Source organism: Lathamus discolor, chromosome 1 (genome assembly GCF_037157495.1).
Source record: "Lathamus discolor isolate bLatDis1 chromosome 1, bLatDis1.hap1, whole genome shotgun sequence".
In the NCBI taxonomy this organism is placed as follows: domain Eukaryota; kingdom Metazoa; phylum Chordata; class Aves; order Psittaciformes; family Psittacidae; genus Lathamus; species Lathamus discolor.
In genome coordinates, this window is record NC_088884.1 from 110231770 (window position 1) to 110251352 (window position 19583).

The 19583-nt window shown below is 42.6% G+C and overlaps 1 protein-coding gene across 1 annotated transcript in view; it reads left to right on the forward strand.

Annotated features, from left to right (window-relative positions):
* The first annotated feature begins 10269 nt into the window (after positions 1-10269).
* The window catches only part of COL25A1 (collagen type XXV alpha 1 chain), a 34089-nt gene continuing 24775 nt past the window's right edge, over positions 10270-19583 (forward strand). The window contains exons 1-2 of the mRNA XM_065664403.1: positions 10270-10629; positions 11162-11231. Of these exons, the coding sequence (XP_065520475.1) occupies positions 10270-10629; positions 11162-11231 (430 nt within the window). The remainder of the gene's footprint in view (positions 10630-11161; positions 11232-19583) is intronic.

A 19583-nucleotide genomic window follows, 5' to 3' on the forward strand; every position in this document is an offset into this window, starting at 1 on the left:
ACTAAAACATAAAGTACAGCTGATGAAATCTTGGCAGTGAAATATTTGAACATTGCCAGAAAAAAGTAGATTCCCACCTTATGTCCAAATTTCATTACCCCTCCGATGACCAGTACTATCAGTTTGTTTTGATCTTGGTAGCTTTAAGTATTTCTTAGTTTCTGGAGATTAATATACTGCCACCTGCAATCATAACACCTAGGACTGCGATGTTGTCAGATTTTTTTGGTTCAGTTGGGGTCAGCTGAACTCGGTGCCCAGATGGGACACTTCATGAGCAGCCATGGGTGGTTGTGATGAGCTGCCTCCCAAGCAGTGCAGCACCCCAGCCTGGTAGCACTGTTTCCAAGTGCACCACTAGTACCATCTTTTCCCATGTGGCAGAAAGCTGACAGGCGTTTGCTCACACCCATTAAAGATTCCAAGAGGCATTTTATAGATGAGTGAGTTATAGATGCCTATTTGCTGGCTTCCTGAGGGGAGCTGCTCAGATGCCGGATTTTGTATTCATCACAAAGTTCATTGGAAAAGGTATCTTCACTTCCTTTCAGATCTATTTTGCAAAGCATCTGCTATGTTTCATGCAGGCTACAGCTGATTTCTGTGGAAAGCAGCAATTCCTACATAGGATTTACACATGACAGCAGCAGGCTAAGCATTGATAGGCAGGCTTAATCCTCAGCTGTGCTCCAGCTGATATCAAAGAGCTTTTATATTTAATAAGTCTCAAACACTTAGAATCACAGAGGACAGAAAAGTACATAAAAATATGGTAGACCCAAACTATCCTCCAGGGCAAGATGAAACAGAAAATCAAGAGCATAAGATTTCTTAAATGGGTAGAAGTCCATACTCAATAATAATGAAGAATTATACACAAATCATCCTGCTGTTTCAGGATAATTTATCTAAATACGATGTCAGGCAGAAACCACTGGAGCAGTGATGCTGGGTAGGTATGTGTCAGAAAGCAGACATATGAGTAAGTACCATGGATGAAGACTTCTCCCCAAACCTATTTTCCTCTCTTTGTTTCATGCAGGAGAGTAAACCCCATAACAGACCCCCTCTCCAGAGAGCCTTTCTAAGCTCCACATCTCTGTTCACCCACCTGGCCTTCCACATCAAGCAGAAAATACTTCAGCTTCAGCGATCAAAAACATTCCCTTTCCTGCCTCATGAGGGGAATGCTGCTCCCAAAGCCTGCTGGGATCTGTTTCTGTCCCTCTAACACAAGGACTGTTTTAATTTTAGATCCGAACTGTCCTTAACCAGAAACATCAGAGAGATATGTTTTTAGAGGTTTTAACCAACCCAGAACAAAACTGTCAGCTGGAAGACACTTCCTTCAGTCCATTGCCACCTTCTTGATCTTGAGATCTGTCAAGCCCAGATAAGACGGCTTCATCTTATTCCCAGCTAGCTGGCAAAACACAAGCTTGAAAGTGCCTGTATCTCTTCCTCGTCCCTGTATATATAAATATCAAGTGTTTTGTGTCATCGTGATAGATCTTTTCTGCCCTTCTGCTTTTTCATCCATAGTGCTATTACTCCCCACCATCAAAGCCTGTCCATTCTCTCTCTCACTTATATAGTGAGATAGTCTTACTTCTGCTCTACCAAAAAAGAGCCTTTAGGAGCATCAGCCTCAACTATAAAAGCTCATAATAAATCCAATTTCCTCATATTCTCCTCCAAACATTATTGCTTTATGCAGTATTAACACAGGGTTACCATTCTCCTCCAACTTCCTTCCTGTCCTCACCATTACTGACAGTTGCTGTCAATCTATATGGCTGGTTGCCAATATTACTCCCGCTCACCTGTAAAGACAGCATCTCTCCCAACCCCCTGCGAGACTGAGAGAGTATTTAACACATGTGCAACTTTCAGGTGACTGTTTTTGACAGTGCAGGTTTTGAAAGATAAAGGAACAGGAAAGCTTGTGTTGATGTCTAAGCAGCCATATACAATGCAGCAGTTCAATTTTCTGGGAAGCGTACATGTGGAGGCATCTGGGTGAAGAAGGAGCATAGCAGGGCTGGGGAAAATGGAAGCCCTGCAGAAGAGATCCAGGACAAACAAGTGTGACTAATGCTGAGGACGGTTAAATTAAGAGCTTACCTAGTGGTCCCTTTCTCCCTTAGGTCAGTACTCACTGGGTTAGACCTCCATAGCCAGCATTATCATCAAAGACTTTCTTACAGGCACAGCAAATAGGGAAGACAAAACCGCTTGACTTTACCTTTGATATAAAAATAATACAGGTTGTGTAAAGCATATGACAGCTACAAGGAGTCTATGACAGTAATTTGAGGAATCTGTGCCCCTGAAAGATGCAGTAAAGTCTCTGGCAGCTGGTGGCCTGATGGAGTTGAGATGATGCAGACACAAGGCTGGGACCTGTAATCCCAAACAGCCAGGCTATTTTATTGTGCTTATTCACACGAACACTTGTGAGATCTACAGGAGATCTATGGATTCCTTAGCTGATAGCATCTCCTGACTGACCTCCTTTATCTCGCTACTAGTGGCAAGGAAAAATGTCTCTTTACTCATGGCAAGGAAAAATGTTCATGTTAGGGTTTGAGACACTCTTCTGACCACCAGCTTACTTTTTTAGCTCTGTAACTCTTCGGAGGCTCTGCTCAGCGACACCTTAATTCCATAATTTTCACAATAACAACTTAACTTTTGTCCAGATATCACAGGTATCTTACCCCATTCTCCTTCCCTGAGAATTTCATACAGAAGAGGTTATAGTTCTGTTCAGAGACAGAGACATGTGAAAGAGACCGATAACATCCATTTTTGGAATTAGCTTTTCAAAGCTTTTCCAATTGTGCAGACCTCAAGGAATTGGGCTTGTTTTTCTTCATTTCCCTCTGCAGAGAGAGAAAGAGATTCCTGGAGTCACAAATCCAGGAGCTATGGAAAGCCTGTCTTCACATGCTCCTGCTCTGCAGGACATAAAGCAGACCCAAGCCCATTGCAAGGAGAAGGAAAGAGGGTGATCTGACAGCTGGTGGTTTGGTGAGGATAAAAGGCCTGAGAAAACCAGGGTATCTTCTCAAAACCTCTGAGGAAGAAGTTGAATCCATAATACACACTTTTGCACCTGATAGTAACACTGTTGGGTAGGTTTTGTCACATACTTCCAGGCAGCTTAAAATTTAATTTGTTCTGATCCAGAGAATTGCTATACACATCTGATCAGAGCACGATCAGGAACATTTTGTATGAACAAGCAACAGTTTCCCAGAGAACTTGGTTTGCGTCCTTCAAAAGTGGATTAAAATATTCAGTTGCTAATGGCATAGTGTTTCAAAACTGTACTCGAGTAACTGGGGAAGGGACCAACACTCATGGTCAAATTAGGGATTAGCACAGAAAAAACGCCAGAAGTAACTTTCTGTTGAACCCAAGTTTGAGCTGTTCAAATTTTTGTATTTTGTCCTGAACCTATCTTGAGCCATGGCTGGAATTCGGTTGTCTTCAGAAGATTAGGAAAAATTTGCCTGAGATCAGTCATCCTTTATTTAAAAAACCATACATTTAACTTGTAGCAACATCTCACTGAATTGTATAACACGGGAAAACAAATCTGAAATGAATTTAGTTCTTAGACTTTCCTTTCAAGAGACAACAACTTCGAGTTATGGCAGAGCATGGGTCCTTGGACTACTGAATTTTTGCAATTGGCTAAACTATGTGACACTTTTTTCAGGTGATGTGACTGACTGGGGAGTAGTAGTGAGCACATAGATGTCTGCGCCCAGACATTACTAAAGTAATGAGAGATTCAACAACTGATTGAAAAGACACATCTTCAGAGATCATCACTGCCTTCTTCACAAACAACAATATAAAATATGAACCTCAAGAAGACCGAGGAGTTACTAATAGCATCAAAAAGGGAAACTGAATATAACTGAGGGTACTGGACATTCTGATAAGACTTTTCACTTGATATCATCATAGCAATTTGGTTAAACAGAGAGAAGATCATGGCCCTGAGTAGAGTTGTGGAATCCAGTTTAAAATGAAGCACTGGTACTCAAACACTCGGTGATTGTAAGAAGATATCTTATTCCATGGAAATTACTTGAAATATGCTCATTTCAAACAAGGGTGGAGGGGGCTGGAGGTAGGGGAATGAAAGTCACCAGGTTTTTTCTGTCGTTAAGTCACTTGGAGAACACCACCACTGAACCAAAGGAGGAATTCCTCCTGAAATAAATCCCTTTTAATATACATACAGAGATTTTTCTTTTGCTTGCTTCCTGTCTCGTTCCTTTGAATTTGGTAATCCAATCTTCTTCCTCCCACGTCCTGCCTTTTCTGATTCCTAATTGTTTGTCCCACAATAACCTGTTCCATCTTTGAGCCACAATGCCTACAGGTTTCAGAAGGTCCATCCCATTCTAAGGGTGTAAATCATTGACAGTCCTTACAGAAATGCTAGTTTTATAATGATTCTATGATGGCCAATGCCCAGTGCTCTTCACTGGTACATTTCTGGCAACTTTTGTCTTTGTGTCGGGGCATAAAAATATACTCAGAGTTACTGTTGCCTTTTTCAGAGGCAGTTTCCACTGTGATCTCTCATGAGTATACTCTTTATTGCAATAACTTCTCTGAGAAACAAAATCACTTCTTAAAACTAACTGCTTCTGCGTACAGACATTATTCAGTAATGACCTCAAGTGACAAAAAGCAACCAGAAATTTGCAATTAACAAGATATAGAAAATTTCCCTGCTCTGCAATTAGCTTTTTTGTGCTGGATCCTATGTCTTGACCCTCATCTTGGCATTTTTATATCTCCAAATACTCCAGTACACGTGAAAGTTTACTTCCATGACTAATCCTATTGATTCGGATCAGACTAGTCATGTGAATGAAGTTATGTGCTAATATAGGACTTTGCAGGCTCAGGATCTCTTCATCCAAACCTTATCCTCCCAGCCCTTCACCATGACCCATGAATTCCAGTGGTTTTCATTCATATACAAACAAACAAGCCAGGGAACCAAGGGATATTAATTGGCCTGGAGCCAGGGCAAGGATGTCTTTTTTCAGCCTGAGGTTCTTAGGTCCGGTCTCCTTGTCCCATCTCTGATAATGGTTCTCCATTCAGTAAAACACTTGCCAGGGCTTCCCAAGCATCAACTGCCTTTTAAGGCAAGTATTTGAAGCTATGACAGATGTTAAGATAGCTGGTTTATTTATTATGAAGTGTTTAGTAACGCATTCACATGAAAAATGCTTGTGAATTTTAGTAAAGAATGACATACAAGAGTCTGAATTTTGTCTTGAATTGGTTAGTTTGTAGGTCTAGGAGAGCTGGTTTCATCATGTTGAAAAAGAAAATCCTGTGAAATATATTAAAATCCAGATGCAAGGGGTTTTTCTTTCTTTCTTTTTTTTTTTTTTTTTTATTATCAGGTTTGCCAAAATACCAGTAAGGTTATGGAACTAATAAAGTAAATCCTATGCTCATGTGACTCAACTGCATCTAGTCTGAAGATAAGTCTGACTTAAGGGTTCAAATATATGAAGTGCTTGTACAGTAGATGTGAAATAAGTATATCTAAGTATTAAATCACAAGCAAGTGTTATCCATCTGCTAAGTATATTAATGTACTGCATCATGTATACTATACTTTATTGTGCTTATATTAAATTTAAAGTGCCGGAAGGCAAACAATTTGGATATGTGAAAGTGAAAGGCTTTCCCAGCTCTTTTTCCCAAAACAGTGAATTAAGTTTTTTATTGGGTTGGTGGCTTCTTTAGTGTTTCTGTGCTATCTTGGCAGGTATTATGAACAGCTCAATGAGAAATACTGTTCTACCGAACCTGCCAGACAGCTGAGAAGTGAGGCAAGTCATGTAAGTGCTGGATTGTGGTTCTAGCTTGCATTTTACCCATGTAAGTATACAAAAGTTGAGTAGAATCTCATTTAGGGTGCAAGATGCACTCTAGTTCAAAGGCTGAACTGGGCAGGAGTGAGAGAAATGGTGAAAGGAGTAGAATGCAGATACAGTTCAAGTCCAAGTACAATGAATATTATATAAGCTATGTTTGAAAGCGGGAACATTTGGAATAGAAGGTATCTTGGAGCATTTATGACCATTATTAGCCATTCAAGCTTTTGTGCTTGTGTGTGTCACATTAGTTTTCCAACAGAGTCCCAGATTCCAATTTCTACTATTTATTCTCTGCCTTTCTTGACCATGTATGCAAAATACTTTACAAACCAAGCAGATGGGTGCTTATTTTTCACCAATCTGCTTCTGCGTAATTCCGAGTTTATGTTGTACCTGGTAAAGAAATCTAGTAGTGGATTGTGGATTGGTCAGCCAGAATATGGCAAGCTGTAGACATAAAAATATGGAAAGAGCTCCAGACACTAGTTCTGTCTGGTGGAAAATTGTTATCTGCAAATACCACCCACATCTTCAAACACAGACCCATGAAATGCAAACAGTAGCATCTTGTGTCAATACCTTTGGCCTGGTCATGCACAAGATCTGCTGAAACGTGGCATTTAGAGATTCGAATCTTCAAAGTGAGAGCACTTCCCTCCTGGTGGGGAGCGTGGCTGCCTCGGGTCTGCATGCACAAGCTCTTCAGCAAACCTTAGTTAAAATTCTTTTCTTTTGCTGCTGTTTGAGTTGGAGCGCTGCAGATCTGCCATTTCTTATACTCCACCTGCATGTGTTAATGGCCAGTTCAATATATCTGGGGTACAGTTCTTATTTCACGCGGCTTTATTCTAGCTACCAGATGCAAAATAGACTTTTTAAGCATTTTAAATGGTTTGTAACCTGACCTCGCATGGTATATCACCTTATGTGTGACCAGCAATTTCTGAGACACAGTTCCTTACTGCAAGCAGTTAAATTACTGGTTACAGCCATCTGGTTTACTCCTGGAGTAGGAGTTTGACTCCTCAGACCAAGTTACTCTAATTCAAAACCTATAAATCTTCACCAATAAAAAAAAAAAAAAGGTAAAAAAATAGTGGCTGTTTTTAAGAGAGGGAAAAAACCCAAAACCCCCAACAGCCCAGTTCTTTCTTTGCACGGGTAGCATTCTCAAAAGTGCTAAAGCAATCTGGTTTCAATCTTAGTTATGATCCTAAGTAGATGCCTTCTTGACTCTGGTATCATCATGGCTGCAAAATAAGAAGCAGGCTCACTGGCACTGAACGTACGTATGTCCTGGATTTGCTCTGCCTCCTGCTTGTGGAAAGCTGGCAAAAGCAGCAAGGCTGAGTCTTACATGTTTTTTCTCCAGTTTATTGTGTTTAGATGGGGTAAGCATACTGCAAAGCTGCTGGTTGTCCACTTGATGGTATCAAGTAACTGAACATGGGAGGGTACAGCTGCTTAATGCTTTCTGTTTGGGCAAACGTGACCAGAGAATTTTACACCAGGTAAACCAGCTGCATTATGTTCTTCACCTACATGAACAAATCCAGTGCTAGATTTAATCAGACTGTGCTTCATTTAGCTTGCTGCTCACATTCTGTAGTACAGCCTAGTCTATTCTGGACCAGCCTTGCTGGGAGGTGGATAAACACATCAGGAAAATCACCATGGTTTTCCGCAAGAGGAGGACTGCTAATGTGCATTGTGTCCAACAGAAACATTGTGATCTGGCTCATTTGGCAATCTTTACAACAGCAAATACATATAAATCTAACGCATCGACTTTCCTTCTCAGGGTAGCTGATATGATATCTGATATGGAATATACCACATTCAAAAGAAATGGATGGCATGATGCTGGGACAGAAAGGTACTTAGACAGAAAGACTGCACCTTCTGGCCAAGCAAGACATTGAACCACGTCACAGTGGTACATGGGTATGCAGTTGTCTGTACCCTGTATGGGCACTGAAGCAGCCAGAGGATGTCCATATCCTCTGATAAGAAGATAAATAAGAAGAGCTGATCTCAGAAGGAAATTTCACCCTGTCCTAGATGAGGCAGCACCCACTTGAGCTTGGCAGCAGCAGGGCACAGGCAGCTGTCCTGCCTGCAGCAGCGCCTCAGTAACCCCCTGCATAAAATCATAATCATATCCTGAGAGTTTGCAGCTCTGTATCTGCTGGATGCCACCACAAGCAGGGGTGAGTAATGGCGCTGGCTACTAACAGCAGGGGGTAATGTTAAGAGCTGGAGCTGGCGCCAATGGCTCTGAGCGCCTTGCAGGCCGCCAGCCGCTCCAAGGCATCCTGGGACTGCTCATACCACTCTCAGGGAGCCCAAATAAGAGCATGTTGGTATTATTTGTTTTCTTCTGTCAGATTATTCATTCTAAATACCATTGCATCTTCTTATTGTCAACAGATAGTCTGTGGACAAGGCCATGTTTTGAAAAGAGCAGTTGTTATTCACAAGTCCTGGTCATAAGGTATGTGGCACTTGGGGGAATTTGTTTGCAAACTGTCCATTGCAAGTATTAACTGTCTATCATGAAGAAATTATCACCCGGGGCTATGTAACCATGATTTCTTCTGCCTGACCAGAGTCCACAAAACTTTTTTCTTGGAAAGGAGAAAGACAAATTACAAAAGATAAATGACTAGCTATGAACTTCTGGTATGCTTTATCCAAAGTCTATGTAATTATACTGAAGCCCACAAAGCTTTTTGGATCCTTGTCTTCATGGCATTTCTGATTGCTTGGAATACTTGGGAAACAATAAGTAATAAAACTGCACAAATATGACTGCATAAGGAAGCTTGATTCCTTGTACAAACTGGCACTCTCAATCTTATCTCAATCTTAGAAGTGCCATAGTTGGACAAGTTTCTTTTTCATTCCACTAGTCTTTATATCTTGCAAGTAGTCAGTATTCACACAAATAAATGCCAGCCAGGGTGAGCTAGGTGCAGCTTTAGATTCTTGTCCTGCTTTGAGAATCTTCTCTGGTTTGAATGCTGGGCACAAGGGATGTCACACGAGGTGCTACAGAAAAGATGCACTGTGGTTATGCCAAGATGAGAACCAAACCACAACAGGTAAATGCAGCATTTGGAAGATAAGAGGCAGAGGGGACAGGAACAGAAACCGGCAAGCTCTCCACCAGCCCATGTGTGCAGTTGGGCTGAAGAGGCGTCTATGCTTCTTTTCAAGCCATACACCCGGAGCAGTGCAAACGGGTCAGTGTGCTTGAAACAGTGAAGAAACTACTTGGTAAATAAACAAACAGGAACAGCTAAAATTAGACTCGCTGCAATGAGGGGCTAGTTCATTCTGCTACGCTGGAAGTGAGCCCTCACATCCCGTGTGCGCGCTCCCTGGGAGCCGGCCGCTGAGTTACACTCGTTTATCCTCCGTGCTCTAAAAAAAGACCGGGCCGACGGGCCACTTCCCGTGTTTTATGCCCGCGCCGTGGGCATGACAGCGCGGCTATAAACCGCCGTAAATCAGAGCAGTTTCCAGCACCTCTCCCGGCGGGGCAGGCCGCCCCTTCCGCAGCACCCCCCGGTATCCCCCACCTCTCACCGCTCCATCCTGTGGCCGAGCTCCAACCGCGCACCCTCATTTCTTAGTCTCATGTCCCGAGCATACATTATACAGACTGCTGCCTCCCGCCCCGGCCCGCTCCTCCGCCTAGGTGAATACATTATGCTAATGAGGGCGGGAGGTGGGCCGGCGGGCGGGGCGGTGGCTCCGCGGCTGGCCGCGGGGCAGCGCGGAGTACCGCGGAGGCTGCTGTCGGGGCGACGCTGCTGCCGTCGGGTTTCTCCGCCTGGCGCGGCTGCTGGGCGCCGTCGCGCAGGTGGAGGGGGAGCAACAAGTCCGACGGCGGCGGGGAGGAGAGCGGGAGGAGGAGGAGGAGAAGGAGGGGGGATGCACACACACATAACGCTTCCCGCCCCGCGTCTGAAAACCTCTCTGACAAGTGGCAAACCGCTAGCAGAGCACGCTGCTCCCTCCGAAGAGCGGGTGGAAGCCGCGGGGGCTCGCCCCTCGCCCAGCCCTGCTGCCGGCTTTTGGCTCCTCGCCCCCCTCCCATCACCTCCTTCCCCGTCGCCCCTGCTGTGGGGCTGAGTGGAGACCCGCTGCCGGGCGGCGTGCGGTGCGGGCTGCTCTCTCGCCTTGAAAGTGTGCGAGCCGGTTGAGGGCATTCCTTCTACTTACCGCTATTTTTTTTAATCGTTACTATTATTTTGTCCTTTTCGCTATTTATTTTTCTCGTACTTTATTGTTACTGTTTTTTGTTGCCGCTGTTCGTAAACTAATTGCCTCCATGGGGGGCGGAGGAAAGGAAATCAGAGCTGCCGCAGCTGAAGGGTGTAAAGGCGCTCTGGTGAAGAGCCGCGGAGCCGCAGGACGGGATGGCAGCGGGCAGCGCGGCGGCGGCGGGGATTGCTGCCCGCGGTGGGCCGGGCCGTGCGGCTCGGCGCTGGCGGCTCTCCTCTCCGCGCTGGCTGCCGCCTCCTGCGTCTACCTGGGTGTGCGGACCAGCGACCTCCAGGCCAGGGTCGCGGCCATCGAGGACGCCCGAGGGGGCTTCTCTACCGCTGCCCCGCTCCCGCCGCTGCCCGGCTTCTCCCTGGAGCAGCTGAACGCGATGATGCAGGAGAAAGTGGAGCGGCTTCTCGCCCAGGTGTGCGGGGCGCGGGTGGCCGCTCTCGGGCAGCGAGTGTGCCGGGGGTCGGGGGCCATGCGTGCGGGACGATAGGAGTGCCGCCTGAAGCGGTGAGAGGCGACCGGAGCTGCTCCGCGGGCGGGAGGGGCGGGGGGAGTGGGGAAATGGAGCCCGCACCCCCGGGTGGCGGCTGAGCCTGGGGAGTAGAGTGCTTGAGGTGGAGGTCGGAGGGGGGGCCCGGCTGCTGGGGCTGGCGGGTCGGGGGCTTTGGGTTGGGGTACCCCCAACGCTGGGCGCTGTTCTCGTGCGGGGCTGGGGGGCACTTGCGGCGGAGGCTAGGGGAGAGCCAGTGGCGTCGGGCTCCGTTTTGCTGTTGTGGGGGTGCAGAGGACAGCGAGGTACCGCGGGTGGAGGCCAAGGGGGGAAGCCGTGGCAGGGAGCGCAGCCCGTGGGATAGCGCGAGCTGCCGGCTCGCGCCCCCGCCGGCCGGGAGTGCTGGTTGCGGTGGGTGAGCTCCCGGGGGCCCTCACTTCGCTTCTCTCCCCCTCAGAAATCCTACGAGCATTTGGCGAAAATACGAGTAGCGAGAGAAGCGCCTCCAGAGTGCAACTGCCCGCCAGGTAACGGACACAGCGCGGAAATCGCCTCTCTGAGGCTTGTCACTCGGAGGGGGAGGATGGGGAGGGGCTTGGTATCCCGTGTTTTTCATATACACCCAAGTCAGATCTGGGGGATACCTCTTCAATCAACACCTCTACAAAGCGCAGAATCGCCTGCTTCCACTGTGACGCTAGGTTGGAATTACTGCTAGTTAAAAAGCCTTGGTTGGGCTGGGTGATGCCAAACAATAACACTTACAAAGAAGTTAATGATCTATCCCAGCAAGAAGGAATATGTTCTCCCTCAGATAAGGCAGTACTGAATCAAGGTATTGTGTGCTTAGCTTGGGATATGGAACAAGAGTTACTAGCAGAAATATTGAACAATTTATAACATGGAATGTAACGAGTCTGTTGCAAGTTAGCAGTAATATATACAAGAGCTTTTCAGTCTCGTTTATCTGTAGTCTTGGATGAAAGCAGTTTCCCTAGCAAGGGATTGCAGGTTTCATACAAGAAGGTTCAGAACTGTTTATGCAACCAGTGATGTTGATTGACTTTGGAAACAGGCCTCCTAATACTGGGATCGGTTGCTCATACGCACACACTGCAACATTTCCTATGTTTTTCATGCTTCTTTTTGGCAGTGTGATAACTACTGATATTGTTTTAGCCATTAAACTATCATTATTGTTTATAAACTTCTGCTAATATATACCCAAGTTCAAATGGTATATTAAAAGTTAAGGAAATAATACCAGTATTTCACAGGGTGATGTGGGAATTCCAGCATCCTCTGTGTGATGAAGTACACTAGATGCACTGTGTGCTTGATGTATCCTGCCACTCTATATGAAAAAACATCCCATTTACAGGTGGAACATCAAATGTCAACAAGCATTGAGCTCATTTTGTATGCCAATAGGATGTGTGGTAGTACTGTGTGTATAAGGAAGAAGCTTTTCCAGTTTAGGATGTGATTCCTGCTAAACTCATCAGTCTGAAAAGAGTACTGAGTCTAGGTGTTAAGCTGACTACAATGATTGGTTCAGTATTTTGATGATGCTACAACTGGGAGGAGAGTACTGGCTGCTAGAAGAGTTACCATGGCTAACATGAAAAGGACAGTATATGTGACTAGGACTGTTTTAAAAGGGTGCATAGAATTACTCAATTCCCAGACAGTTTTGGTAAGGAACGTTGGTTTCCTGCCCTCTGTATAATGTTCTCCTTTATGGCTAACATGAGCATACAGTGTTCATCTTATTTTTTCGGTTGCTTAACTGCAATAAATTACAAGATTCATGTTTGTGCACTAAAAACAAGGGTTGATGGTCGTGTTGTATGCAAAGAAGTGTTCTGTGAGCCTGAAACAGTGTTGAATTTGATGCAAAGCTCTCTTCCTTCTATGCCTCCTTATTTAAATTAATCTGCTACAATGTTTCAGTTACTGTTTTCATACTAAAGGTCAGTATGGACTTTTTCGTAGCTGGTGTTACGCACTGCTTTTCTTCCCCACTGCCACTAGAGCTCCACATTATACCAATTTTTATCTGACCTTTTTCCTTAAGAAGTATGTTTTACCAAATAGATAATGAGTAACAGAATAGTTCTCACATGCATTGGAAAAAAATCCTTGCTAGATGAAAGTAAAAATTAAGTGATCTGGGAAACCTCTTCAAGGGAGCAAGACTCATAAGATCAGGAAAAATTATATAAATTGTTACAATAAAAAACCTAAATTACAGAGAGGACTAGCTGGTATGGGGGGTAGAAATGTGATATGGAGCTTTTCACCTCCGGGTGGCTATTTCAGTTTGGAAGCAAGTTTTGTAGTGGCTGAAAGATGCTGCCATGTGATAGCCTCATGTTGGACAGCTTAAAATGAGTTGGTGCGCTCATGCTTGTTGCCAGTGGACAGGTGTCTACCTCAAAATGGCATCTTCTTGAGAGCCTTGTCTGAGACAAGATGGGCTGAGTGGCACCACCACCTGAGGAGCGTGCCTTCCTAATAGCAGGCATTAATCAGAACAGGATGGGATAGAGCAAATAAACTGTTGTTACTTCATTTGGCTCACTTTGTTAGAATTCCTTTTCAACTGGACAGGATGGGCTTTTATTTTCATCCTTACTACTCCTATTACAAATTTGGACTACTGTGTTTAGAAAAGCATTTGGTTTAATAGGAAAGGTATCAAGTGTTTTTTTCTGTTGCCTGCTATTTGTGAAGCCAAAGAGTACATTGCCTCTTTACTTCTCACATGGTTCCCATGGTGCTGCTTTATTCTGCTCAGCTTCTTCATTTCTTCCCTGGATTTCTGTAATAATAAAATACATGTCTGTTAGAGATGACTTCTGGAGGCCTTTATAGTACAGAGCTGATTTTTGAAACATCCCTATGCTGTGAGAAAAGGTTGCTGCCAAGTGGCTACTGAGTCAGTTTCCATTATCCTACTCTTTAAAGAGAAGTAAAGATTATTTAAAAATAGGTTACATTGTTCTCTACCAAAAGAAGAGAGGGGAATTCAGTCTGCTGACAGGGTGGTGAGAACATGGCCTCTGATTTAGGATTAAAGTTATGCAACTGGTGTAGAACCCAGTAGCTTGGGATGTTCATCCCATGGCAGGAACGTGCACATTCAAAGGAAAGTAGGTTTGAATGGCTTGGGTACCAAAGGCAGACAAATTCACAACTGCTCATTGCTTGCAGAGCTGTCTACATGTGGCTCCTTTTAATTCAACACTAGCCTTGAACTTTGTCTAGAGTGAAGAATGGTTCATATTTCTCTTTAAAAACGTTGTATTCACTAAATATGGGTTGTTTGTTTGTTTGGTTTTTTTTGTAATTATTATTTTCTATTTCCTTACAAACACAATGCGAGGAGATATTAGAGTTTTGAATTTAATTCTGCAGGACTAAAGCCAGATACCAAAGATTTTGTAAATATTTAAAAAATGACAATAGCAGGCATTCTTTCTCCTCTTAAAGCAGAGTAATAAAGTTTGAAAAGTAAATGCATGCTGACATTCCTCTTAAATTACCTCAGCTCTAACAAGAGTGCCAGCTTAAATCCCATGCTTGCGACTGGTGCTGCAGTCACTGCTGGCAGTTAGCCTTCTGCACATGCGACCAGGGCACAAATTGAGTGGCTATAATTATTTTTAAAGTAATAAATTACTGTTCCTTTGCCAGATTTATTATTTATTGTAACTTAATGTTTCTATACTGTAAAATATGAACAAAAAAAAGTAGGTGTGTAGGTGAGTATTTCATACGTTCCGTTAAATGGCTGTGGGAGCATAATCAGCTTTTATGAGGAACAGTCAAGCACAGTGCTGGATACTTCTTACCTAGTGCCAAGAATTACACTGTTGTGGAAAGAGTAACATGTACAGAAAGCCCAGGGTTACTCCTAATTCAGTAGAGTTTTAAGAAATTCTTAGCTTTTGGTAGATTCTTCAGACTTTCCTCTTCCAGGAAACATTCATGCCTAGGACTTGTAGACTTCAACAGAAATTAATATATGCCTACATTTTTTGGTGAATCGATCCTTTATGCATTGTAAGGGTCCAGTTTTGATACTTGTGGTCATGTGCCACGATGTCTCATTCTGTAAATGATCCTCGGAACTGGAGTCGGATGATGTTGGCAGGAGTCAAGTCTGTTAGTACAGAAAGTTCATACTTGGTCAGTAGGAGGGATAGCAAGTGATTATCTATGGTTTTGCATGTCTGTTTAGGCCAGTTTGGGGAAGCCATTAATTTCTTTACCCCTCTTCTCTTTTGAGGAAGACCTTTATAATGAATTTATTCCTTAAGAAAAAAAAAAAAAAGGAATGGGGGGAGGGAAGCAGCAAGCAGCATTATATAAGTAGGAAAGCCAATGTGCCATACATTTCTTTAATTCTGCATTGACAAAGGATGTGTTGCATAACAGCAGAGATGTTTTTTATCTCTAACTGCTGTGACACACTGTATATGTCTGTTCACTGTAGCTTGCATGTAAAATGATGGGGTTTTCTGTTGGTTGGCTTGGTTTTACCTCTTTTTCCCCCCAGAACATTAGCTAAACGTCACTGATGGGTACCTAGCAAAGTTGATCAAATAAATTTACCTTTACTTTCTTTGTGTCAAAGGAAGGCTTTTTCCTTTGCTCTCTCTCTCTGTATCTTTCCCATCAAGAACCCAAAATTTTTCTCCTCTTGTGTTTGGATACCTGTGACTTCAAACTCTTTCCAGGCATGGATGCTGTCACCATTCTTCTTTCTTAGCCAGCTGTTTGGTGCTGGTTTTGTAATCATGTCTTCTTGATTCTCTGTTCTAGTCTCTAAGAGCTTTATGGTTTGGCATTTGAAGTACCTCCTATTTCACTGTCAATTTGCTGTGATGAGGTTATACAGCTTGTTTCAGTGTAGTTGTGTGTATATAAACCCGTTCATTCAGGAGACAAAATGCCATAAGCCAAGGTTTATTTTTTGGGGGGGAGGAATAGAGAATAGTAGTTAGTTTTATTCTGCTGGGAAAACTGTGTTCTACAGCTACGGTTCTTCAGTAGGATGATGCATCTGTTATATGTATTTTGGTAGCAGCATGGATGGTAAAAATCAGTGTAATTTTCTAGAATCCCAGTATTGGTTTTGTCCTTTTAAGCACCTAATGTTTGTTTTGACATGCAGTGGAAGTACAACTTAGGCACTCTTTCTTACTTCCACATGTTCCATAAGGACTATTTCCTGGAGCATTTTGATTAGTGAGGCTGAGAGAATGGAGAAGAAATCAATCTCTGTGATTAAAAGAATTCTGAAATAGGTATCAGTAAGGTATTACTTGTTTGTTTCAAGTTATGTTTATAATGAAGTGGCTCTCTAAAGACTGAAGAGTAAAGGGGAGCTACAGATACCCAAAAGAAAGTACAGATGTAGAATGTATCCAAAATGTTTTTCCATGCTATTTGAAATTTCAGAGTGCACTATCTGAACCTAGCTCCCAGCACTACTTATTTCTGCCATGTCTGTATCATCTATTTGCTGAATGCAGTGCTCAGCTCTGATTTTGTAATTTTTCTGACAGGGCTTTGAGTTCCCCTTTCATACCTTCGCTGGTTTGATATTTTTCGTTTCAGTTCCTAGATAAAGATGTTTATTGATGTGCAGCAGCATGCAACCTTCTGGGTAGTCTGTTGTCTTGTTTGGATGAACGATTAGAGGTACTTTTCCCCCATGCCCCAGAATAGCTAAATATTTTTTACTGGATAAGATGTGACCTTTTAATTCCCTTCCCTCTGGGTAGGGAGGTAGGGTGAACAACATGATGAATGAAACATTATGTGGCTCAAAGGAGAACTGATTGACAGCAGACTGCACCAGATTTTTGTCTTTTTTAATCTTACTGATGTCAGTGGAGTTGATGTGGCCGCAAAAGTGTTATTAATGAAAGGTTTTTCTATGACTTGAATGAAAATTTATTTAACTTGCTGTTTTGTCAAACAAGGCATATTGAAAGGAAGGTTTGGTTATCTGCATTAACTTTTTTATGCTATGAGATTAATATTAATATAAGAATATAATATGTTCTTACCTTTCCTTACATGTGGCACCTGTCCATCTCAAACTGCTGAAGTGTCTAAGCAGTTCAAGTACTGTGAGTCTTGCAGCAAGAGGAGCGTCCATTAAGCTCACTTCTGGAGCAATGTTTTTAGTTTGTGGGGTCTTTCTTTTTTCTTTCTTAAATCATTAATTATATGCATGTATTTATTTGAAGAGTATTTAAAGCTTGGATAACTGAGTTCTGTGCAGAAATACTCATCCATGCCCTTTTCCTTAAAGGTTAGTGTGTTCTCGGGAATGTGTTGCCAGAACAACACTGCTGCACCTTCATACGGCACTCATCCTCCTTCTCACTCCCTTATAGGTTTACTGGCTGCAGCCTTCCTGTCCATTTTTTGTATAGGTAGCACAATAAAAATTGCCTAGCTTTGAAAACAGCACAACTTATAAAAACTGTCTTTTAGGGCCTTTTAGGTTATCAGGTAGAATCACATAATTAATATGTTCAAGTTACCAACCCTGTGAAACCATCCATCTTACTTTAACATGCACAGAACTCGAGTCATACTGCTAACTACAGCCTCTTCAGGAAGGCTGGTCTATGCAGACCGATTTTCCCCTTCATTGTTTTAGCTGATTTCCAAGTCAGCCACAGAAAAGGAACATGATTGCTTGCTTAGAACTATTAAGAAGATGTAAGAAGGCATAGAATAATACAGGCTTGAAGAAACTCTTTTCGTTCTATACAATTAAAGCTGCAGTTTGTAGTTAGATAATACACGCTATAGTGAACATGATACTGCAGGCTTGCTTGTTGGAAGCTTGTGGACCATCAGGTTTTTACTGGTTAGATTTACAGTAGAGCAATGCCTACTTAAATTCATCTGCTCGGGTCTTTAAATGAGGTTAACTTCAGCAGAAGAAGCTGTTTGTGATTGCTTAATAACAATAAACATCAGAAAAAAATCTTCAGAACTGGGTGCCCAATTTAAAAATGCAGGATTTATACATGCCTTTCATGCAAATACAGCCATTTTTTTCTCTATGTAGACTTGAACAACGTTAGAAATACAGGTTGGGCTCATGCCCCAAGAGATCATCTTAGTCATGTTTCTGGGATCTGGAGCAAATGTGTCTAGGCCATCATTATCGAGTATTTCATTCCATGTGGTTCACAACTGCCGTGTCTAGTCAGTCCTGGCTCGACAAATAGTTGGATCTGCCTTAATTTTGTGATTAAGTGCAAGCAACCTCATGTGAATAATCTCCCCAGTTAAATATGTGATGTTCTGTAAATATGCAAACGTGTAGTGCAAAAAATTGCTAATGCATACATGTATATTGTGTGAGCTTAGGCACTATTTAAATATTTCCATAGGTTGCCTAGCTCATAGTAGGCAAGCTACAGCTTCCTTGTTTGTGAAGTAAAACACTTGTCCCATCCTTTGTGTTCATGAAGAAAACCTGACCATTATGCCCTGTTTAGAACAGCTTTTACAATATGTTGCAATATGGTCTTGTCTGTGACGCACACTAGAAAAAAGTATTCTTTCTGCTTCTTCCCTGTTCTTCTGACTTTTGTTTTTTTTTTTTTTCCTTTATTTTTTCAGTCTTTGTTGTATTAAAATTGATTCTTGTTTATATGTGCAGATACATGTTTTTAGGAGCAGGGTTTTACATGCAGTTGTAAATATTGCATGCATGTTTGGTGAAAACTGTTTCTTCTTGTGCTTGGAAAGCTTTGAAACAGATGGCGATGCTTGGTGAGTTTTTCTTTTTTTTTTTTTTTTTTTTTTTTTAGGAAATATGAAGCTGTTATATGCCCATGTAAACTTTTTTTACTAGAAACATATATTCTTATAATTGTCAGTGATACGATGAAAGCAAAATAATAAATGGAAGGACTAAAGTGCAATAATGGAGGTGAAAAACTGGGAAGATTTGGTTTTTGGAATGTTCTGAAAGTGGGTTTTTGTTCTGCCATTTGCAGCTTGTTCTGTCTTAAGAAAAATCCATTTATTTTTCCTTCCACTTAAATGTTTTCAATATCCCTCTCTGAATATAATAGCAGAGAGAAAAATCATACCTCAAGATATTTTGAATTTTTAGCCTATGAATGAGGTTCCTTCCATAAGTATAAACTCGTTCTTGGCACACTGCGCTCAAGGTTATGCTGAAAATCTGCCATTCAAAAGATCTTTTCTAAAACTGTGTGTGTGGAGAGAGGGATAGGAATGGGGAACACAGAAGGCATTTTGAAACCAGGAAAATATATTGAAAGTTAGAGGCCAAAATCTTTTATCAGAAGTGTGGCTGCCATTGCAGTGACAGATTTGTGAATGCATATCTGAAAGCACAACAGCACCCTATAATTTGAAGGGCACTAACTAAACCCCCTAAAAAAGATATTTCTGTGATTAAGATCATGTACAGCAAAAGCATAGCTGGCTACAGATGAAGGCCTCTCTTGCGCTGGTAGTACTAATTGTGTTGCTGGGGAATGGTGTAAGGTTTCCTATATGTCAGTGTTTCAACTGGATGATAGCAGGGTTTTCATGGAGGGCTGGAGTGCTGAAAGTCAAAGTGTATGCATCTTAAGTTGAGGTGGTATTTCCTTTTGCTGGCACCTCTGATAATCTCTTAAGAATATGAGAACCAGCTGCTTGAAGGCATCCTTCCTCTTCCTCCCCACCCTATGCTCATACCCTCTGAGTAAGCTCCTGTTCTGAGTCCCTTGATGTTCTTAGGAGAAGCCTTGATACCTAAGCACAACGGTATGGCCACAGAGGATTAAAAGGATAAACTCCATAGTCTGTGTATTAATATT